The sequence below is a fragment of the Chiloscyllium plagiosum genome, chromosome 17, assembly GCF_004010195.1.
Source record: "Chiloscyllium plagiosum isolate BGI_BamShark_2017 chromosome 17, ASM401019v2, whole genome shotgun sequence".
In the NCBI taxonomy this organism is placed as follows: domain Eukaryota; kingdom Metazoa; phylum Chordata; class Chondrichthyes; order Orectolobiformes; family Hemiscylliidae; genus Chiloscyllium; species Chiloscyllium plagiosum.
In genome coordinates, this window is record NC_057726.1 from 50,771,348 (window position 1) to 50,796,082 (window position 24,735).

General features: G+C 40.0%; 1 protein-coding gene across 2 annotated transcripts in view; it reads right to left on the bottom strand.

The window, feature by feature from the left end:
* Positions 1-24,735, bottom strand: part of cfdp1 (craniofacial development protein 1) — a 193,272-nt gene that overhangs the window by 26,803 nt on the left and 141,734 nt on the right. For both annotated transcript variants that reach the window (XM_043707045.1, XM_043707044.1), the window contains exon 6: positions 20,285-20,443. In XM_043707045.1, coding sequence (XP_043562980.1) covers positions 20,285-20,443 — 159 coding nt within the window. The remainder of the gene's footprint in view (positions 1-20,284; positions 20,444-24,735) is intronic.

Genomic DNA, 24,735 nt, shown 5'->3' on the forward strand with positions numbered 1-24,735 from the left:
ATCAGGGTCAGTGAATGTGGTACAATGAGGTTCATGTAAATCATGATGGTGTACCTAACCACATGAATGAAATATAAGCAAAGTTAAAAATCATCAGATTATAGCCGAAAAGGTGTATTTGGAAGTACAAGCTTTCAGATCGCTGCTCCTTCGTCAGGCAGCTAGTGGGATAGGATCATAGGACACAGAATTTATAGTAAAAGATCATAGTGTCATACAACTGATGTCATAGTGTCATACAACCAACCTAGATTGCTGTTAAATCTTTAATATTTTAGAATGGGGTTGCAGGCTTGATTCATTAATATGTAAATTCCAGAACTTCTTTCAAGTCACATTCCCGAGATAATTTAAGATTTTATAAAAAAATGTGACACCTCAGCTCAGACAATACATTAAGGTGTGAGGTTAGGGTCTGTATGTATTCCAATCTGGAGTTAGATTGGTTCTATTTCCAAAGGAGAAATTTATAAAATGTCACATGGATTATAAAAAAATTGACTGCCTACACATTGTGTGCTTTTTGAACAAAATATAATGTATCTGCAAATACAATTCTGTAAATGCAAATACACCCCCTAGATTTAAGTGCATGCGTGTGCATGTTGGGGAGGTGGGTGGGTGGGGCGGGGGGAAGAGTGAGAATGTGATAGAGTGTGTGCGTGAGTGTGAAGGAGTATATCCCTGTGAGAGGGTGTGCACATGGGTGACAGTGTGGGGGGAGTGTGTGTGTGTGCTTGAGAGAAGGTCTGTGTGAGTGTCAAAGTATGTAAGAATGTGTGTGTATGTGTGAGTGTGTATAGTGCAGTGGGGTCACCTGTAGTGTGACATGGACCCAAAGTCCCCTTTGAGGCCATTCTCATGGATATCGAACTTGGCTATTAGCCTCTATGTTACTTCGCATATCCTGAAGACCATCTTAGAAGACGGTAACCTGAAGATCCGATGCCAAATGTTCCTGATCACTAAAGTATTCCCCAACTGGGAGGGAACATCCTTGTCTGACAATCGTTGTGTGGTATCCATTCATCCGTTGGTGTAGTGTCTGCTTGGTCTCGCCAATGTACCATGCCTTGGAGCATCCTTGCCTGCAGCATGTGAGATAGACAATGTTGTCCATGTCACATGGATATCTGCCATGCATGTGGTGGGTGGTGTCCCCAGTGGTATCCATGTCAACACACTGACACGTCTTGCAGTGGGTGCCATCACAGGGTGGTACGGTGTTGTGGTCAATTTTGTTCTGAAGGCTGGGCAGTTTGCTGCGAACAATGGTTTATTAAAGATTTGACCGTTATTTAAAGGTGAGAATGGAGGTGTAGGGAAGGCGTAGAGAGGTGCTCATCCTCATTAATAATGTGTTGCAGGCTGGAAAGAACATAGTGTAGTTTCTCTGCTCCCAGGAAGTACTGGACAATGAAGAGTACCCTATCAGTCGCATCCCGTGTCTGTCTCCTGAGGAGATCATTACGTTTTCTCACTGTGGCATGTCGGAACCGGCGATCGATGAGTTGGGGATCGTATCCTGTTATAAGAATGTCCTTGAGCATCTTCAGGTGTCCATTGTGTTCTTCGTTATCTGAGCAGTTCCTGTGTATGCGTAGGGCTTGTCCATAGGGAATGGCTGTTTTAATATGTTTCAGGTGGAAGCTAGAGAAGTGCAGCATCATGAGGTTATCCAAGGATTTGCAGTAGATTGAGGTACTGAGGTGCCTGTCCTTGATGGAGATGAGTGTGTTCAAGAATGAGACAGATGCTAATGAGTAGTCCATTTTAAGTCTGATGGTGGGATGAAACCTGTTGCTATCACTGTGTAGTTGTTTCAGTGACTCCTTGCCATGGGCCCAGAGGAAGAAAATGTCATCAATATATCTGGTGATTATTGCTGGTTGGAGGTCCTGTGCAGCAAGGAAATCTTGTTCAAACTTGTGCATGAAAATGTTGGCATATTGGGATGCAAATTTGGTCCCCACGGCTGTTCCATGTGTCTGGAAGAAGAACTGGTTGTCAAAGGTGAAAATGTTGTGGTCAGGGATGAAGCAGGTGAGTTGTACGATGGTGCCTGGAGATTGGCAGTTGTTGGTATTGAGTATTGAGGCTGTTGCAGTGATGCCATCATCATGGGGGGGGGGGGGGGGGGGGGGAGTGATGGTATAGAATGTCAAAATGTCCACTGTGACAAGGAATGTTCCTGGTTCAACTGGACCATGGATGTTGAGTTTCTAGAAGAAATCTGTAATGTCGCTACAGAAGCTGGGGGTCCACGGTACAATGGGATTCAAGATGCCCTCGACATAGCTGGAGAGGTTCTCACACAAGGTTCCGTTGCCTGACATGACGGGATGGCCACGTGTGTTGACTTTGGCCATCTTCAGACGGCAGGTAGAAATCCCCTATGTGGGAAGTACATGGGATGAGAGTGTGTAGGGAACTCTGAAGGACTGGATCTAAATCTTGATCAATGTGTTTAGTTCACAGGTGTGTTCTTTGGTCGAATCGGTTGGTAGTTGCCTGTAGTGTTCCTGGCTGTTCAGGTGTCAGTATACTTCCTTGCAGTAGTGCATTATAATCTGAATGACGATGGCTCCTCCTTTGTCTGCTAGTTTGATGACAATGTTGCAATTGATTCTGAGGGCATGGATGGCATTGCATTGTGATCGGGTGATGTTTTGCTCTACCTTGTGAGAGTGGCTGATGAATCTGGCGTTTACACATTTCCTGACAGTTTCAGCATACATCAAACCCAGGGCAGTAGCCCTCCAGAGGGGTGTAAATCGACCACTATGGATCACTCTAATAACTGTTCCAGTTTGTCGGTTGTCTCATCTGGAAGAATTCACGGGGTCTCATTCGTCTGATGAATCGCTCTGTGTCTGCACAAGAGCAGCTGTTTCAATACTGGTGGCTTGCCTTGGTTGAAATCTCACAATCAGAGCAGTTAACACAAAACTCCAAGGTGCAGGAAACAGAGATCTTCAATCACATGGCTTAAACTAAGTAAAACTCATTCCAATCTCAAATATAAGCAAGACAACATGAATCTGGAATGAACATGTGAAGATAGTGGTATTCAATACTACATTACCAAGCTGTATTTCACAACTTACATATGTAAATAAAGGAGTGTTACGTAAAGAAGGAATGGAAGAGCCTTATTTATTGATAAGAAGCAAGTAGTCTCCAAGACAACGTAAATGCAGGCACTCTACAACCCACAGATACTCTGGGCTGGTATCTCAATGTGCAGTTAGAAGTACTGACAGAACACAAAATAAAGAACATGTGCAAGTATAATAGACTCTCTTCAATCCAAGGAGGACACCACAGTGGAAAAAACTCCAATTCACCTCACAGATAGAAATCAAGATCCAAAATTAGTCTGTACTGCAAGGAAACATGAAGACTCTTGTGACACTGTCAGATCATTCAACTCCAAGACTGCAATCTCAACCTCCCAAAAACCTGCTAAAACACTGAAAGAGCAGGAACCTCACCAATCAAATTAGTTTGTATAACATATAACTCCAAATAGGACCACAAACATAACAAATGTCCAGCAGGGGGAGGGCTGAATAATAAAAAGGTAGTCAATAAAAATACTGTAAGTTAACAGCAAAAGTAAAGCAATTTAATCATGCAAAAAACCAAAAAGACATTGCAAAAGGAAAGAGTTTAAAAAAGTCATGGATAAAAAAGAAAAAATTGAAGGCAATTCCTTCAAGTGGTGAAAGACAGTCAAAACAATGTGAAGGCACAAGGCTTTGGAATTGAATTTAAACTCAACACAAGAGCAGCGTGTAAATCTCAGAGTCAAAGCAGTTAACACAAAACTCCAAGGTGCAGGAAATACAGATCTTCAATCACATGGTTTAAAGTAAGTACAATTCATTCCAATCTCAAACTGGAGAAAATCTGACAAATTTGATCTCCAACACATGCATTTCATTAGCTTATACAATCAATAGTGATTCTCAAGGCCCTATTGCTACATCACTTTCTTTTTTTAAGAACAGACTCAAATATAATTCTACGGCTCACCACAAATTGCTCTGGAGTCTCCAAGATATTTCTGCCAGCTCAGAATTGGGTAGATTTGATTTTTGCTTTGAGCATAATTGACCTGGTTATGGTCACCTTTAGTTAAAAGAACACAATGAAGAAATATCTCCACATCAACTTACTATCAATTTACAACATTGCTGCTGGTCAACTGGCAGTAACATCACATAAATGGGCAACTAACGCAACAGGAACTGGAGGATTTAATTGTCTGTTACTTCATTTTATAATAATTTCAGCAGGAAGGGTATGAAAAATCCAAACAGAAATAAAATTGGTTTTATGTTTTTAACTGATTCAGTATGTGAGAGGGAGCTATTACCACAGCTGTCTGTGATTTTGATTTCTATAGACTTGAAGAGATCATCACAATTTTGCAAGGTTAGGGAGTCTAAATCAAGATACTGACATTTTCCATGTTAGTTTGACTGCGGAGATGTTAGCTGAGGCAATTATCTGCAGGCAGTCGAATTAAAAATGTGTGGAACCTATAACGCGTATGCTTTTCACCACTTCAGCTTTGAGGTGTTGTGGTGAAATTGGCTTGCTCTCCATATTCTGTGGACTTAACTCCTCACTAAAGAACAATAGACTGTCATATAGGAGGTTGTATCTTGGATATTAAGATAGGATCAAACCCTCTCGTTAGTATGAGGCACGAGTTGGTTATAACAGATTAATGAACATCACTCGAATGGATGTGATGGAAAGGCAATGGCAAACGTACAAAGAGCATATGGGTGAACTGCCAATAAGTGTTCACTCCTGTCTGGCGCAAAAGCAGGAAAGGTAGCCAAACCATGGCTTACAAGGGAAATTAGAGATGGTGTTAGATCCAACGAACAGGCACAAAAATTGGCCAAAAAAAATACAGTGGAAGCACTTTAGAATTTAACAAGTCAGCAGAAAGGATTGATTAACAAAGGGACTTGATTGAGAAAGGGAAAGTAAAGCATCAGAGTAAGCTTGAGGAGAATGTAAAATCTTACTGTGAAAGTTTCTATATGTATGTGAGTAGAAAAAAGATTGGTGAAGACAAATGTAGGTCCTTTACAATCAGAAGCAGAGGAATTTATAATGAGGGGTAAAGAAATGGGTGATCGACTATATACATACTTTGGCTCTTTATTCACAAAGGGGGATGCAAATAACATATCAGAAATGTTGGGGATAAGAGGGTTTAGTGACTGGTAGGTACTGAAGGAGGTCAGTTTTAGTAGGGAAAAGTTGATGTGAATAAAGGCCAGCATTTATTGCCCAGAGGGCAGTTATGAGTCAGCCACATTATTGTGGATCTTGAGTCACATGCAGGCCAGACATGGTAAAGATGGCAGTTTTAACATTGGTTTCACACTCATCATGAGATCCTCAACTTCAGATTTTTATTAAATATAAATTCCACCATTTGTCATGATGGGATTTAAATCATGGTCCCCAAAATGGATGCCTGGATTAATAGCTGAAAATGTGTTGCTGGAAAAGCGCAGCAGGTCAGGCAACATCCTGACTGATGCTGCCTGACCCGCTGCGCTTTTCCAGCAACACATTTTCAGCTCTGATCTCCAGCATCTGCAGACCTCACTTTCTCCTGCCTGGATTAATAGTCTAACAATAATAACACAAGGCCATTGCGTCTCTAATCCTCGTATGAATTACTGAAGGTAAGCATATAGGTGCCGTAGGTGGTAAAGGTGACATTTGGAGGATTTGAGTACAGGAGCAGGGATGTCTTCCTGCAGTTATGTAGGGCCTTGTGTACAGTGTAGTCTCCTTGTCAGAGGAAGGATGTTCTTGCGATGCAAGTGCAGAAAAGGTTGACCAGACTGATTCATGGGATGGCAGGAGTGATGTAATAGAAAAAGTTGAATTGGTTATAGAGGTTTATAAAATCACGAGGGGCATAGATGAGGTGAACAGCAAAGGTCTTTTCCCTTAGGTCAGGGAGTTCAATAACAGAGGGCATAACGTGAAGGTGAGGGGACAAAGATTTAAAAGGGACCTGAGGGGCAACTTTTTCACACAGAGGGTGGTTTGTATGTGGAATGAACTGCCAAAGGAAGTGGTAAATGCAGATTACATTTAAAAACTTTTGGACATCTATATGAATGGGAAAGGTTTAGAGGAATATGGGCTAAATGCTGGCAAATGGGACTAGTTTAGTTTGGGAAACTTGGCTGGTATGGACATGTCGGACCAAAGGGTCTGTCTCAGTACTATTTGCCTTAATGGTTAGGATTACATTCGCTGGAATTCAGTACAGTGAGAGCGGAGTTTCATAGAAACCTTTAAAATTTGAACAGGCCTAGACAGGGTAATTGTATGAAGTAAATTCCCAATGGTGGGGAGTACAGAACCAGTGGTCACAGTCTAATGGTACGAGATAAGACCATAAGACACAGGAGCAGAATTAGGCCATTCAGCCCATCAAGTCTGCTCTGCAATTTGATCATGGCTGATATGTTTCTCAACCCCATTCTCCTGTATTCTCCCGTAACCCTTGGTCTCCTTACAAATCAAGGTCTTATCTAACTGTCTGAAAAACACACAGTGACTTGGACTCCACAGCTCACTGCGGCAGTGAGTTCTACTGATTAACTACATTCTGGCTGAAGAAATTCCTCTTCATCTCCATTCTAAAGGGTCAGCCCTTCACTCTGAGGCTATGCCCTATGATCCTGGTCTTTTCCACTAGAGGAAACATCTTCTCAAAATCCACTCTATCTAGACCTCTCAATATTCTCTAAGTTTCAATGAGATCATCCTCATCCCTCCAAACACCACTGAGTACAGACCCAAAGTCCTCAATTGCTCCTCAACAGACAAACCTTTCATCCCAGGATCATTCTTGTAAACCACATCTGAACTCCCTCCAATACCAGTACATCCTTTGTTAGATACAGGGCCCAAAACTGCTCACAACATTCCAAGTGCAATCTGACCAGAGCCTTATACAGCTTCAGCAGTATATTTCTGCTGTTATATTTTAGCCCTCTTAAGCTGAATGCTGAACCTGCATGTTAACCTTAAGAGAATCTTGAACCAGGGCTCCCAAGTTCTTTTGCACTTCAGATTACTGAATCTTTTCCCCATTTAGAAAATAGTCTACACCTCTATTCTTCTTACCAAAGTACATCACCTCTCACACTTTCACACATTGTATTCCATCTGCCACTTCTTTGTTCACTCTCCTAACCTGTTCATGTCCATCTGCAGCCTCCCCTCTTCTTCAACACTACCCGCCCTTCCAACTATTTTTGTGTCAACTGCAAACTTAGCAACAATGCCCAATGTTGTGTTATCCAGGTTATTAATGTAAAACATGAATAGTTGTGGTCCCAACACGGACCCCTGTGGAACTCCACTAGTCCAGCTGCCATCCTGAAAAAGACCCCTTTATTCCCACACTCTGCCTTCTGACAGCCAGCCAATCCTCTATCCATGCTAGTCCCTTGCAACTGACACCTTGGATTCTATCTTATTTAGTAGCCTCCTGTGCAGCACCTTGTCAAAGACCTTCTGGAAATTCAAATAGATCACATCCACTGGTTCTTCTTTGTCTAACTTGCTCATTACCTCCTCAAAGAATTGTAACTATTATCAGGCATGACCTCCCCTTGATGAAGCCATGCTTACTTAGCCCTATTCAAATGCAGGACTAGTTTAGTTTGGGAGCATTGGCGGCATTGACTAGTTAGAACGAAGGGTCTGTTTCTATACTGTGTGACTCTATGATTCTACTTCACAATCTCATCTTTAATAATGGACTTAAAACTCTTACTCGGGGGAGATCCAAGATGGCAGCGACCCAGCAAGTCTGAGTCTATAGTGCTTCTCCCAAGACTTGGGCAAAGTGGACCACTCGCCTCCACCACACTTACCAAATCATTTAAAATAGTTTTTACTTAATTTAATTAGTTGCTCAGCCCTAAATTTAAACAGTCTAGTCTCCTGTAAAAATGACTAGGGGGAAAGGAGCCCGCAGTTCTCAGCAGGCAGGAGCCCCTCCCCCACCCTCCCCAACCGCAGCAGAGGAATCCGCAGCTGCCTGGGGGGGGACTTACCTACGGTGGCGAGTCTCGCGGAAATAATCGCCAAACCTGATGTGAAGATTGACGCCTTCATTGAAGAATCCCGGAGCAGATGGAATTCACTCTCGCTACAAAAGCACAACCGAGACATCAAGGAGGGGCGAGTCGGAGGGGCGGAGCTAAAGGCCGCGACCTCCAAGACTACAGCTGAATCAGCTGTGGATCGGGTCCAGACTCTCAAACAGCGAGTCCGGACCTTAGAGAATCACATGCTCGTTTGTTGGGCCTTTCTGAACGGGAAGGGGAAGGCCAGCTTACAATGTTCCTCAAGCAGTGGCTTCCACAGCTTTTAAATCTGGAGGCTGGATCAGGCCCGGTAAGGGTGGAATGGGCCTACCGGGTTTCAGTACGCGGGCCCGGCTTGAACCAGCATCCCGCCCGGTCCTGTTTCGGCTGCAGAGCTACAAGGAGAGGCGGATGCTCTAGGAAGCTTGCAGAAATCTTGGGAAAGATTCCCAAGCCATGATTTATAAAGGATCCAAGATTATGTTATTCCAGGACTTTTCCCCAACTTTGGTCCAAAAGAGGAAGGCATTTGACGAAGCAAAGAAGTATTTAAGGGACTTAAACATTCAGTACTCCTTGCGCTATCGAGCTACGCTACGCTTCAGCCATGAAGGGTCCGTGTACAACTTCGGATCGCCAGAGAAGGCCAAGGAATTTTTGGACTCTCTTAGATAAATTGTAAGAGTTAATTGATGTTGTTTTGCCCTCCCCCCACCCCAGTTTACCCCCTTTTTTTTCCTTTCATTACCTTACTGTTTAATATTATCTTTGGGGGGGTGGGGAGAGGGGTTTATAGAATTGTTCTTCACTTAGCGATTTTCTCGCCCTTTTTTTTAAATATATATATAGGCCGGGGGGTCTAGTTAGTGTAGGTGGGGGGAGGTGGTTACCTTATCCTATTTTATCTCTGTCTTTAGGAGAGGGTTGTTTTCCCCTGTTATTTTGTATTGCTATATTAATTATTATTTGTTGAGACTGTAATTTTATAGTTATATATGTTCATATGTGGTATTAACATTATCAAATATAGCCAGGTGTTGGTGTGGATGGGGGGTAGGGTACTCATTGTTAACTCTAGCTCAGTATATTTGAATTTTCTTTATCCTATCGTGGGGTGCCTGGGTCAAAGGTGGGGCACTGGTTGGGAGAGGATATGATGGGCTTTTGGAAAGGAAGTGATGCCTCCTGGGAACAAGGGGGAAAATCTCCTTTTAAATATGTTTTATATTTTTTTATTTAGAAATAGTTTTTTATTATATTGATCTGAGTGTATTAAAGAGCCTTTATTTTTGTGAATTTTATATGCTCTATGCTCGGGATGTTTTGGATAGGGTTTCAGACTTGCCTGGTGATCATGGTTAATCAGTGGGTTAAATGGTGCATCTGGAATGTCACGGGGAGTAATTCATCAATCAAAAAGGAAGAAAATATTATCAAACCTCAAGAAAGAAAAGGTTGATATAGCTCTCCTACAGGAGATACACTTATTGGATAAAGAACACTTGAAATTACGACAGGGAAGAGATTATTTTCCATTCTCTCTTTTTGTGCAAGGAAAAACACTTTGGTAAACTGGGTGGCTGACTGCCCCCCTGGACTTTCAAACTGACACAGAATAATCATGGAATACATTCCCCCGGACTTCCTTACAAACATGGTGCACCAAAAAACCAAATTATTCCATAAAATATGGCAGCCCTTCTTGAATTACACAAACACAGATATTTCGGCCATCCTAACAAGGGCTTTTATTTAATTGAGATGGCGAACCTGGTTGGTCCAGGGCCCTTTGGGAGAGGAATCCCGCACGAATATGGGTTTTGTTACGATCTGATGTTAACACATTCCGAGCATGCATATCACTACCCAATTTCTGTGTTATCCGTTGTTTTTTTTTCTCTTGAATAATGTAAGAGATTAATTATACACTCTGGTTAGTTGTAGGTTAGATGAGTAGTTAGTTGAGTTTTGTTTTTTTTCTCTCGTTTTTTTTTCTGTTTGATAGATTTTGGTTATTATTTATTTAAGATTTAATTGTATATCAATGAATATACTTGGGGTTTTTTATTTTTCTTTTGTAAACTTGTAAAGACATGTTAAATTTTCAATAAAATGTCTATTAAAAAAATCTTACTTAGCGAAATTGAGGGCTGCAGATGCTGGAGATTAGAGTCGAGAGTGTGGTGCTGGAAAAGCACAGCAAGTCAGGCAGCATCCGAGGAGCAGAAGAATCGACGTTTCAGGCAAAAGCCCTTCATCAGAAATTTTACCCATAACCAGGGTTAGGCTAGCCAGCATATCGTGCCTGAAGATAGGAAGTAGCGGGATGATAGGCTGGACAAGATCCACTGCCATTGTTCAGTATTGCCAAAATCACCCAGACTGTGTGAAGGGGTCAGAGAATTGAATCTCCAGGGAGTTTAATTATTGAAATTGAAATTTACTACCTTTGAAATATGCTTTGACTGTCAATTACATTTGAATTTTGTTGATGCTAGCTGGTTTGTAACAGGACAACTTTTACATTTTAACTGGCAGTTTCATTCCACTGGCACTACAAAGATTCTTTCAAAAAGTTATTCATCGTGAGGGCTTGTAACATAATCAACTATAAAGAAGAATGGTCACTTTGGTAGGAGACTGACAGGTAAAAGGACCATTTAAACCACAGAGTCAATGACTTCAGGAAGAAGACGGCACGGTGGCACAGTGGTTAGCACTGCTGCCTCACAGCGCCAGAGACCCGGGTTCAATTCCCGCCTCAGGCGACTGACTGTGTGGAGTTTGCACATTCTCCCCATATCTGCGTGGGTTTCCTCCGGGTGCTCCGGTTTCCTCCCACAATCCAAAAGATGTGCAGGTCAGGTGAATTGGCCATGCTAAATTGCCCGTAGTGTTAGGTAAGGGGTAAATGTAGGGGTAGGGGTATGGGTGGGTTGCGCTTCGGCGGGGCGGTGTGGAATTGTTGGGCCGAAGGGCCTGTTTCCACACTGTAAGTAATCTAATCTAATTAAAAATATATATTGTAGAAGGGATCATCATAAATACAAAATACAACACAACCTTTACCTGAAGGGTTACCAAATCAATCACGTTCCATTTCTCATGTTGTTCTAAATCACAATATGTGTGCATTTTCATTCTTCATTATGAAGTAGAAGGAACAATGATTCAATTCTCTGTTTGAACAGTCGTATTGTCTGTACATGTAGTGCTGCAGGGCATGAAATCTCAGAGTGATGCTCCATGCACAGCTTACAAAAGCTTTCAAAACTATTTAAAACTGCTGAGCTTGAATATCTAGATAACATCCAATCACAGCGGACCTGAAGGTGGTGCCCTAAAATATTGATAAACTTCCAAAGAGGACTTCTAGGCAGTTAATTAGGAGCATGTAAGCAAAGAGAGAAGAATAAAGGTTCTAGTTACAAGAAAAACCACCGGAAATACTTCCCTCTTGGCAAGTAAACAACAGCTTTATGACATTAGTTGTTTCTACACATAAACAACTAATGCAGTAAACCCTGAATAAACAACTAATGTCACAAAACTTTCAAGTCCTTGGATAAACACAGGAATGTATTTTCATTTAGATTTGTTTACAGGAACATAAAAATATATCAGGAAGAAAAACAAAGTATTTACATGTTCATAGAAAACTTTGCAGCTCAGAAATTGTTCCTTGTTTTTATAACTTTTTTCGCTTGAGGATTTTTATTTCTGTACAGTCTTGGTAGGTGTTTCTTTATGTTCGGTTAAATGGCATTTATAAAGACAGGAATTATGCACTTTTTTAATGCTTTAAAAATATTAAAAGTTTTTTATGCATAATTGTTATGTTATGAAACTTTAAGTTCTTAAATTCTGAGGTCAAAACGGGAAATAAAGTGACCCAGTAATGGAGATATCAAACAACAGTAACAGTGGAAACAAAGTACTGAGATTTCAGGGAAATATAAAGGCAAACAGTTGAGGAGGATGAGTTTCTGGTGGAAGAATCTAATGTGGTGGTTGCCAGGATGATTGGTGGCAAATATCATGTTGCAACTTTACAGAGACTAATATTGGAGGGAAAGTGAGGGAAGGAAAGGACAAAGTGTTTTGGAAAGTATAGACCTGGTGCAGATGCCAGCAGGGTGGAATGGCAGAAGGTAATTTATCCAAAATAACCCACTTCAAAACCCTATTTGAAGGAATAAATAAATGAAGATGTTTCACAGGTTTCATCAGTTTTATTCAGGTATAATTAAAGCTTAGGAAGCTGAGAGCTCCCCATAGTTTTTGCCATGGAAATATCTCAGCCAGGTTTGAATTGCTAACCAATTAACATTCTTTTGGCCTGTAGAATAAGGTGTCGTCATCACGTGAAAGTTAGCATTCTTGTGTTGGCCCCGATGACAGCAAAGACAAAATACTGCAGCCAAATGCTGTCTTCTGAGCAATATTCAAGTTGTGTACCACTAAGCGACAATTCTGATATTCTGCTTTGTGTTCACAAAAAGCATGGGCTCAATGTACACAAACATACTTTTACAATATTTTGTTCTTCCTTTTCTCAACTGAGCACGTGGACAGCAACCTGCCCAATAGTTTCACTTTGGTGATCAGTGTCTGAAAATGTACACAAACACTTGCAAGTTCAAAGTGCACTTTGAATTTAGTACAACACAGTAACCAAAACCCTCACTCAGATATTTGGAATTGCAACAAATTTAAATGAAAACACATCTTTGAAATATCTCATGCATAATAATATATTAACCTAATTTTGCAAATACTTTATTAGTTTAGTTCTGCAACCAAAAGCCTTACGCAACAGGGGGAAAAAAGAGCCTCAAGCAACACAAATAAAGCAAACTAATGCAGGGTGATAGGAATTCCACTAACTCAGTGTTGTCAGTAGTTCATTAACTTCATGCAGGGTCAACAATTCTAAAATCAAGAGCAAGCACAATATGATCAAGCAGTATTAATGCAAAATTCCAATTGGTTTTACATCAGTTGGCTGCAGCAATTACAGCCAGAAGTTGCTCTGCCTCCTTCCAAGCAAAGGAATGCTACTATAAGTCACCTTCCCTTCACCTCCCTTCCCATTATATTCTATTAATTTAAATTTAACTTTAAATAGCTTTTTTTGACTTTTTCCCGCAATTTTGGAACAGAAAATTACAATTAATATCCCAATAAATATTTTAACGATGACTTTAAAATTACTTCTTGCAATTTCAATGAGGGATACCAGCAGTGGGGATGAAACATCACCTCGCTCCAGTAAACACGGTCAGACTAAATGAAGTGCTGCCTATTCTTACTTAACAATGTACTTCTACCATAACACACTTGGTCAAGTGGCTTTTCAGTGAGGTTTAGTGTAGAAGTAGGAGAAACCTTGCTTCAGTGAGTCAGCTCCATGACAAATGGGTTATGACTGTGCATGTCTCATTGTCCACATACCAACCAATACAGAAAGAAGGCTTTAAGATCATTCTCAGCTCTGACAAGACTTTTCAATATTTGTGGAAGTAAAAAAAAATTGAAAACTGATTTTACTGAACAAAACAGCATTCTGAAATCACAAACAATATGTGGTACACTAATACATACCTTTAAAGTATCAATAACTTCTGACAGAAAATGAGCCATTATATATAGTCATTGCAATGACTATATATAATGGTTATGACCAGGTGAGGAGGGACAGAATAACACTTGAATTCTCCAAAACCTTGCTTGAACCTCCTTTAAGAGGTTTCGGCTTTGGAATTTAAAAAGAATGCATTTTGTAATTCTGCAAGAGACCCACTATTTATGTGAAGTTGTGAAGAACATACTCAGACAGGTTTCCTCAGGTTAAGTAAAGGAAAAGATAAACTTATTGCTACAATTTTTCTGGCTAAGACTGAGTATTGCAAAACTATTCATATGGTCATACACATTCATCTGGGCCCACGGACACAAAAACATGGTTTTTTAGAATAAACTAGGCCTACAATGAGTTTATAATCATCTGCGGTGGTGAGAGCAGGCAACTTGAGGTCTCCTGGCATCTGTGGCAGTGTGGAGTGCAGGGAGATAGAGCCCAAACACAGAGAAAATTGAACTCTTGTGGGGAATGTGAGCCCAACATGGCTAAACACTTAAGAAGGACTGCAATGTTGAACTTTTACCTTTATTTCTTTATTTTTCTGTTTTCTACTTAGGTACCTTTCTACTTAAGATGATGCCGGGAATGGTGACATTGTACATTTTTCACTGTACTCCTGTAATTGAGTACATGTGACAATAAAATCCAATTCTAATTCTATACAGTTAGTGGTTTGTGACTGGTGTTGATGCAGTGAGCTCAATGTTGTGGTATTTAGTTCTCCTTAATAAAATTGCATGGAATAGATTTCCACATTTTAATAGATCTTGGTTCACATCACTGACTTTCTGTCAGGGATGATCACTTTTACAGAAATGAACATACTGCTTCCAAAGAGGGGGCTGGGGTGCGGTGGGGAAGTTTCTCACCTTGTCTTCAGTACAGCTTTGTCCTAATCTCTCACATGCTTTGCAAGAAGTGCTTGAAGTATTGCTAATTTGGATATTCCATAAAGATTTAATTGGTTCCTGTCTGCAGCAATTATTGCTTCAAAACAGGTAATTGCATTTAGATACCTCACCTCAGAAACATTTGAAAAGCTTCTGGATGGTATTAACAGTAGGAGATCGGTCTTTCTTGCTCCCCAAGGGTTTGACTGTCTGTTTTCATCCTACTTAGTAGAACACAAAATTGTGCAATCTCTAATAATTTGTCTACTTGGTAGCCTGCTTTATTTGAAATATTGTTATTTGTCTATAGAGGGTTTTAGTCTTTTCAACACAGGAAAAGGAAAATTATAAATGGTGTCTTTAAAACAAGAAAATAAATCCTTGTGACAACACTCAAAATAACAATTGATTGCTTTATTGGATGACCAATAATGGAAATTTGTCTCTGATTCTGTGTGATGCAGGAATTAAAGCTGGTTTTATTCTTAACTACAAACACTCAGAAGGCACAATTTCATTAAATTTCCAAAACACGGTACAAACATTGCTAGCTATAATAAAGATGCATCTTTTAATCTAAAATTAAATACATAACTAAAAGATAAAGCCTGAAGCCATAGTTTTCAGGCACTGTAAGAGGTAAGCAAGTCAAAATTACTTTAGATAATGAAAAATAACCTTCAAGACAACTCAGAAGTTTCTTTTGAAACAAGGCAAAAATTCCATCAGAGATTTGTGTCAAAGACATATGCAAAAATGTCAAAGTCCTTTTCACTACCAACAGTATCTTGTCCTTGTACTGTTCTGATCCTCAATACAGTCAAGCAAGAAAGATTAGAATTAAATACAGAAAGGTTTGAGGAATTCTTTCAATATATGAGGTTTAAACAATACTGAAATGATGAGCATCAAAGTTTATAAAACTCATTAAAAGTTGCTAAGTTTACAATGTGAAAGGAACAGCTTCTGAAACACCTGAGAGCAACAGCATTACGCAAGACAAAAATAACAGTGAGGTAAAAGTGAGGACTGCAGATGCTGGAGATTAGAGTTGGGAGTGTGGTGCAGGAAAAGCACAGCAGTTCAGGCAGCATCCAAGGACCAGGAAAATCCATGTTTCGGGCAAAAAGCCCTTCATCAGGATGCCCTGAAGGGATTTTGCCTGAAACGTCTATTGTCCTGTTCCTCGGATGCTGCCTGACTAGCTCTGCTTTATCAGCACCACACTCTCAAAAAATAACAGTGAGCTAACCCATGGTTTGGCTGCACACCCAGGGTATTCGTCAAGTGGGCAGATAGATTCAGGTCAAAACTCCAACATTATGAAATTCTGTTCTTTGTTAGCTGTGCAAGAGATATATTGAGGTAATACATATGTCAAATGTAGATGAGGATAAAATAAACTGCAGAGCAGATATCAGCCCCACTGTGTCAGAACTTTCCTGGCGGTCATACGCAAGGCAAAATGATCTTACAGCACATAAAAACAAACATTGCTGGTTCCAAAAAACAAGTAACATTTTTTTAAAAACGAGGACATTTAATTTCTCCTTTCCCGTGTCTCTCCAATGCTCCTTAATCTTATTCTGCTCTTATTCATAGTTGCACTAATATTGATGCCATTGCCTGTGGTCTTTCTACTCCAACGTCCTTTCTTTTTGGACAAAACCACCATTAAGTCATCGAGTCATAGAGATGTACACCATGGAAACAGACCCTTCGGTCCAACCTGTCCATGCCGACCAGATATCCCAACATAATCTAGTCCCACCTGCCAGCACGCGGCCCATATCCCTCCAAACCCTTCCTATTCATATACCCATCTAAATGCCTCTTAAATGTTGCAATTGTATCAGCCTCCACCACATCCTCTGGCAGCTCATTCCTTACCCATACCACCCTGTGTGTGAAAAAGTTGTCCCTGAGGTCTCTTTTATATCTTTTCCCTCTCACCCTAAACCTATGCCCTCTAGTTCTGGACTCCCCGACCCCAGGGAAAAGACTTTGTCTATTTATCCTATCCATGCCCTTAGCCCCAGCCTGTTCAGCCTCTCCCTATAGCTCAAATCCTCCAACCCTGGCAACATCCTTGCAAATTTTTTCTGAACCCTTTCAAGTTTCACAACATCTTTCCGATAGGAAGGAGACCATAATTGCACGCAATATTCCAACAGTGGCCTAACCAATGTCCTGTACAGCCACAACATGACCTCCCAACTCCTGTACTCAATACTCTGACCAATAAAGGAAAGCATACCAAACGCCTTCTTCACTATCCTATCTACCTGCGACTCCACGTTCAAGGAGCTATGAACCTGCACTCCAAGGTCTCTTTGTTCAGCAACACTCCCTAGGACCTTACCATTGAGTGTATAAATCCTGTTAAGATTTGCTTTCCCAAAATGCAGCACCTCGCATTTATCTGAATTAAACTCCATTTGCCACTTCTCAACCCATTGGCCCATCTGGTCAAGATCTTCGCTGTCCACTACACCTCCAATTTTGGTGTCATCTGCAAACTTACTAACTGTATCTCTTATGCTCGCATCCAAATCATTTGTGTAAATGACAAAAAGTAGAGGACCCAGCACCGATCCTTGTGGCACTCCACTGGTCACAGGCCTCCAGTCTGACAAACAACCCTCCAGCACCACCTTCTGTCTTTTACCTTTGAGCCAGTTCTGTATCCAAATGGCTAGTTCTCCCTGTATTCCATGAGATCTAACCTTGCTAATCAGTCTCCCATGGGGAACCTTGTCGAACGCCTTACTGAAATCCATATAGATCACATCTACTACTCTGCCCTCATCAATCTTCTTTGACACTTCTTCAAAAAACTCAATCAAGTTTGTGAGACATGACTTCCCACGCACAAAGCCATGTTGACTATCCCTAATCAGTCCCTGCCTTTTCAAATACATGTACATCCTGTCCCTCAGGATTCCCTCCAACAACTTGCCCACCACCGACGTCAGGCTCACCGATCTATTGTTCCCTGGCTTGTCTTTACCGCCCTTCTTAAACAGTGGCACCATGCTTGCCAACCTCCAGTCTTCCGGCATCTCACCTGTGACTATTGATGATACAAAAATCTCAGCAAGAGGCCCAGTAATCACTTCTCTAGCTTCCCACAGAGTTCTCGACACTGACCACTTCCTTGCATCATTCATGATTCACATTCTCATCGCACCTTGTAACTTCAAATCCATTGGAATCCATTAAGAAACACGTCAAGTGACTTGCAATCTTAACTTTTAAAATTCCCAACATACTCTGAGTACTTTGTGTGAGACCCCTGCAACCTTCAACTTGCTCAACCACTCCATCTCCAACTTTGATGTGCCTGACCCCAGTAAATTTAAATTTCTTCGATTCCAGTTGTTCTTCCTGGTAAAGTCCAAATCAAGGGGCTAAAATCTACAAGCCCCTTGATTTTGGCAAGTGGAAGGGAGGCATGCAAAGTAGGGTAGGTGTCCATTCCACTACCCGGGGTCTATTATGTTTAAAATGAGATCATTATTGATCAACAGAACTAGTTTAAAGCTTTCAAATCTGTGCTCAATGTTATATGTTATGTGAACCCATCACATTTTCACCTTTTGTTACAGAACAAAAGCAGCCTTAAAGTCAGAAACAAGATACTCTTTGATAATTTCCATGTTACACTATATTCCTGTTTGACCTTTCAGTATTTGGTATGATCATCCTCCAATGGGGCTATGCCATTGCCCAGCCCTGGGAACTCCAGCACCCCCTCCTCTGTATAGCTGAATCCATTAACACTGACTCAGCCTATGGGAGGGTTTGAGGGTTTGGCCATTCCTAGTGGAAGTATACATTTAATCTCTGAAGACAACAATGAGCAGTTGTATTCAGTGTATTGCTTGGACAGGGATAAAGGATACAGCTAACTAAGGAAGTGAGTATAGTTGTTGTCAGCACAGTGTTTGACAAGTAAAAAGAAGAGGCATGACAACATCAGAGCACATACATTACTGCTGATAGGGACAGTAAGGACTGCAGATGCTGGAAGTCAGAGTCAATAGATGTGAAGCTGGAAAATCACAACAGGTCAGACAGCATCCAAGAAGCAGGAAAGTCAACATTTCAGGCTGAAATCCTTCTGATGATAACCAGCAGGTAACTAACCTCACTGAGCTGACATGGTCCCTGGGCTTCTCTGAACTCCAGTTTCCCAGCTGCATCGAACTATGAATACCGTCTGGGGGCTTCCTTGAGCCCCAACTCTCAGCTGCACCAAGTAGCTCTTGGAACTTAAAGGAACCGCCAGCTCTTCAAAGCTAAGAGCAGCACTTCGGTTGCATGGTGCTACCTTCTCTTGGTCTTGACTTTCTCCGCACCCCAATGTTTCACCAAGCAAATAGAGCTTGTGGGCTTCTTTACCTCTGTTCTCTGCTTCATTTAAGGTTTCTGGTGTTTTTGTTAGCCCTAACCCCATCGAGTGCACAGCAGTACACTTAGATGCATGCCATCCTTTTCAGTTTTCTCCTTGACTGGCCAACTGATCTCAGAATCGTTTTCAGTTGGATTGTTTGAGTGACCTATTAACACGTTTCCAGATTCCATTACTAGAGAATCAAATACAAATCAGCAATGATACATCCTGTGCCCGAATGGTACAATGGCTATATTTATTGGGATTGCCATCACGAGGTGGTGCAGCAATAAACCCATGCACTAACATTGCTTGGCAGTGGCATGGCTGAAATAAAGATGTACTTCCTCTATAATTGCAATGCAGACTCAATAAAATCAACGGACACTTCACCTCCTGCTGCAATGATTGTTAAAACATTTCAAAATGAAACGGAAACTTTGAAAGAGGCAAAACATAGAAATCAAAGTAAAGCTTGGTGGATCACTGAAAAAAACTTTGGGGAAGTGTAATCAGCTTTCTGGGTGCAACACCCGTCTTTTTAGCAGAAACAAACAAGCAGTTTAACATTGTGTCCACATTTTCTACACTTGTTCAAATGCACCTGACAAAAAAGACTGTATTGTAGTGAAGACTGTATTGTAGTGAAATGATATCCTTGGCTCTGCCTGCAAGTAGGTGCCAGATTTCACAGTACACAGGAACACACAAAATGGGTTGGATCATTATTGCAGTGGAACTGTTAAACAAATTCTTCTAATTTTGAATCTGTTGTGACCATTACAGGAGATAACACCATAGTAGTACAAATTAGCAATGTTGTTGTGTTTGTACTTACATTTAACAATTGACTTTTGTAGTTGGAGTAAGTTAAATGAGCAAGAGTAATTCCAGAGTAATAAGTTAAATGAGTAAGAGTAATAACACACATACCAAGCTTCAAGTCAGTTAAGATATTACCAAAGACTAATGAACTTCTCAAGTAAATACTAAATTGTGCATGTGTGGATGCATAGCGTGGGGGTGGGGTGTGTTGGAATGCATTAAGAAACACAACAATTGATATGAACTTGATGGTGCGTTTGAACTTGGAAATACCTGGCAGCCAACCAAGGTGTTTGATCACAGAAATTGTGCTGTTATCTTTGTCTTGTTCTAGAAATTAGATCACTTTCCGTTGGAACTTATTTTCAGCACTCACCCTTCTTTTCCTCGGTTGTAGATTGCAAGCTCATCACCAATCCCTTCCTTTTCTTTGAAAGCTTCCCAGTCGATCTTCGATTTTTCTAGGGTGCTCAACTTTTGTTTCTTTCCCCCAATCTTTCCGAGAACGCTACCTAACCCACTTTGCCTCTTCACTCTGCATTTAGAAGACAAAAAAAAAAGAACACATAGTCAGAATACAGCAGCTGTGATGCAAACAGCACATCAGACACTGAAGTAATCATTCACTGTGCACCAAAATATCAGCCTAGATTTTGTGTTCAGTTTGCTGAATTAGGGTTGGGAGCCATAACCCTAACGCCTTAAAGCAGAGTGCTTCCTCTAAGCCAAGTTTAACATCCAGCCATAGCCATACTAAATTGAAGATTGGCTCAAAATAGCTACTAAAGTAGCAATTAAGCAAACATAAAAAGAATATATCTCTTGTACCCCTTCATTGCTACCAGCATTTCTTCTCAGTTTTTCTTGTTTTTATTGATGGTCTGGCTACTACACTGCAGCATCAATCTTGTTCCTTGATTGAAACAATGTGATAATGCCCAAATGCATAAATGTGTCTTATTTAAATATTTGTTTGATCAATTTAAAGTTTCGCAAGGAACATTAAGTAGCTACAGATAACCATTATGAAATACTTTTAGAAGTTGGCATTAAAGCAACTAACTTAAATCCATTTTATTGAAAAAGTACGCCAGGGACAAATCCCAAAAGCATAAAAAAACCCAATGCCCCAACAGAATAAACAAATTGAACTGATACTCTGTGCTCTGTCCAGGCCAATTCTGCCGACTTCTGTGTTACTGCTTGATGGTCTCTCATCTTAAAATAAAAATGCATTTGTGGTTGGTGACTTGAACATTGGATGGTTCTTGCCAAAATACACTGTCAGACAGATGAGGGGGAATTGGAGAGGTACTGTTCATAATTTTCTAACTTTCCTTATATACAGGGCCAATGCCAGAGGACTAGAGTCATACAAATGTTACATTTTGTTCAAAAGAAGTGTGTAAGAATAAACTGAGCAACAGTAAGTCAGTCAATTTAGACAACTACAAGGTTTATAAAGTCATGAGGGCCTTAAATAAGGTGAATAGACAAGGTCTTTTCCTCAGGATAGGGGAATCCAAAACTGGACAGCATAGGTTTAAGGTGAGAGGGGAAAGATTTCAAAGGGACCTGAGGGACATTTTCACACAGAGGGTGGTGCATATATGGAACAAGCTGCCAAAGGATGTAGTAGAGGTGAGTACAATTAGGACATTCAAAAGACATTTGGACAGGTACATGGATAGGAAAGGTTTAGAGGGATATGGGCCAAATGCAGGCAAATGGGTCTAATTCAATTTAGGAAAGCTGGTCAGTTCGGACAAGTTGGGACAAAGAGTCTGTTTCTGTGCTGTATGACTCTAAGTCTGTGGGCAAGTTCCTACAACCAATAATGTGGGACAAAATAAACAGTAACTTTGATAAGGGTGAATTCATTAATAAAAGCGGTTAATTAAGGAAAATCAACGCAGATTTGTTAAAGTCAGAGTTTGTCTAACTGACTTGAGTGAAATTTTGTTGAGGTAATGAGTTCTAATGAAGCTAGAGTTTCTGGTTATCTGATTTTAATCCACCACAATTTCACTATATATTGCACCCAAAGTAGTGTGGGATCATGTTCAAATAATGATCAGAATCAGTGAGTGGCGAAAACAGACTCTTTTATTCAGAAATCACAGCACTAGAATTGAGGTGGCAATAGAACCCTGAAATACAGTTCTTACAACAGCCACTTTATACACAGTTCTTACATATATTAAAATTCCATTACTATAGTGTTACTTTTTTTTTATCTATAGTACGCAAAGTTTTGAAGGGCTTCCTTCTGATCTGGGAGACAGGAGATGGGTTAAAAAACGTGCTAAATGCTGGCTGTTATTTCTGGTGGGATTAAGGATGTCTGTCTGGTTTGGTTGCATAACCAAGTGGTGTTAGTTCTTTTGTCTTTTAACACAGTAAATGTTAGCAAGAATACTAGGCCAATAGGCTCTAAATAAGTTAGAAATCGTACCTGTACTTAATAAAAGAATAAAGGATATTAAACGGATTATTGCAGCTGGGTTGTGAGATTTATTTACTATTTGCTAGTATGAGTTTCATTCATTCATGCAATTTCATGGAAGTGGTGTTTTGTAGTTTAGTTCCTTAAAGGGATAATGTCCCAGTTAAAAGGTATTTAACAGGTACTTACCAATTGGGGAATCTATTCAGGTCCAGGAGATACATGGTAAGGGCTGATTAATATTACAATATTTCATGGAGACTTGATTGGGATGGCATTGTTCTGTATGCTACATTTGTTCAGAGGTAAACACAGCCTGTAGCAAGGGCTGTTAAGGTATGAAAATGCAGTAAAATATAGCAAGCTGGTGAATGAGTTAATAAAGATAACCTATAACATATTCTCTCATAACACAAAATCTCACAGTAGTATCCATAAATTAATTTCCAAATGACACCTATTCTTTTCCATGACCATTGTCAGGAGGTGAAATGTCAGGTAAAAAAGGGTTCTTCCTACGGACTGACCCTTTTCTATGATAGCTAAATATTTACCATAAGTTTTATGTTTTTGCTTTCGTTACAAATTCTAAAACTTTCAGCACCACATAGGACTCTTCAGAATGAGGAGACAACTTAATCATAGCCACCCACTTAATCCATTTGTTCACTGAGTAAGATCAGTTTTGTCTCACATTTCATTTTATTCCATTTGCCTAACTCAAATCACTAACTCAAAAGATATGGTTATGAATGAGTACTATTTATTACTGAATATTGGTCACAAACATAAAGATAATTATTATTTAAACCATGGAAAGCATCCATCTCAATACAGCAGCATTCATGCTCTGAATGAGGATTTTTTTCTATAGCACAATCAACACTATAGCCACTCTGTTCACACATGTAAAAGGGAAAAAGATTTTGTAAATTCATCAGATCCATCTGCTACAATTAATGTTTCAAACTAGAACCAATCCATTAGAATCTGATCATAACCTCTAACCAAACTGTCCATTGCTCAGACAGGCAGACCTACTTCAGTGATCAAATCCAGCCAAAAGATTTTGGCAGCTGACATCCTACGACAATAACTTGTTAAACTATAAGCAGTTATCTCATGCTACATGAATGACAGGACAAAAATAAACTACAAATCTCCATTCCTTGTTTTCAAAGATTGCTCAATTATTTGATAGAAAATGTAAGGATGAGAAACAATTTTTAGTATAACAATGATTTTTTTTATTCATATGACTACCTTGTAGGATGTTGTTCAAATTTAATAATGACACTAAAAAGAAAAAAATACAAAGGTGTTTAACAGTACAAGCTAAGTAACCTCTCAAAATGTTTAATGTTAAGATTTTAAACAAGCTACAGGTACCAATAAACACAATGAATATGCTTTACTTGCAAACATATTTGCAAAGTAACTCTTTGCTAACATTCTAGCTAAATATTATGGCATAATACTGCATTTAAACACAATTCACTGTGTTCTTGGTGCACTAACAGTGATTTTATTCAACTTGAGATTCTGGAGAAGTATGGGAAGATTTCATTGTAATTCAGTTTATAAAGAACATGATGATTTTGCTACACATACCATACCAAATAATTCTTCCTATCAGTCACTGGAAACAGCTGTTTGAAAATCAAATAAACAAGGTTTTTTGAAACCCATTAGAATTATAGAATTACAAACAAATGTCAGCTCGGATCATTTGGTACAACTCTTGCTTTAGAGTCTGAAAATTGTGGGCTCAAATCCCATTCCAACTGTAGTAAAGAACGAAGGGAACACTAAATTATTGGACGTAGTTCGAGTCAACTGTCTTTTGTGGTTTTTCAGGCTGATATGAAAGGTCCCATTATGAATAGGAGTTTCTTCCAGTATTGTGGATAAAATGCTTCCCTTAACTGTCACTTCACTACATACAAAATGCTGACCTTGTTTGCCTATGTAACAGCGACTGTAATCAAAAGTATTTCATTGCCTATTAGAGGCTTTAGGATGTCTGAGACAACGGAAAAATGTTACATATATGTCAGTTGTGGATTGAATGTTAAAGACCTAATATGGATTCCTGCACCATGAATGCAATTATATTTCTGCATTCAAGTAATGAGGAAATCATGGGATACTCTATCTTTCCAAACTATCCCAAGTCCCATAAACTACCCTGAAAATGCACAAAACTTCACTCAGAATCAGAACTGTGGCTCTTTGATGTAGCAGGCAACAGACTAGACAAAGGAAAAATGTGACACACAAAAAATACAAAACTCAGCCAGTGAGTCAGCATGAGAGTGAAAGAAAAGATTTTGGAACACTATTGCAAAGAGTTGGTTTCAAAGAGTCAGGATGCAGGAATC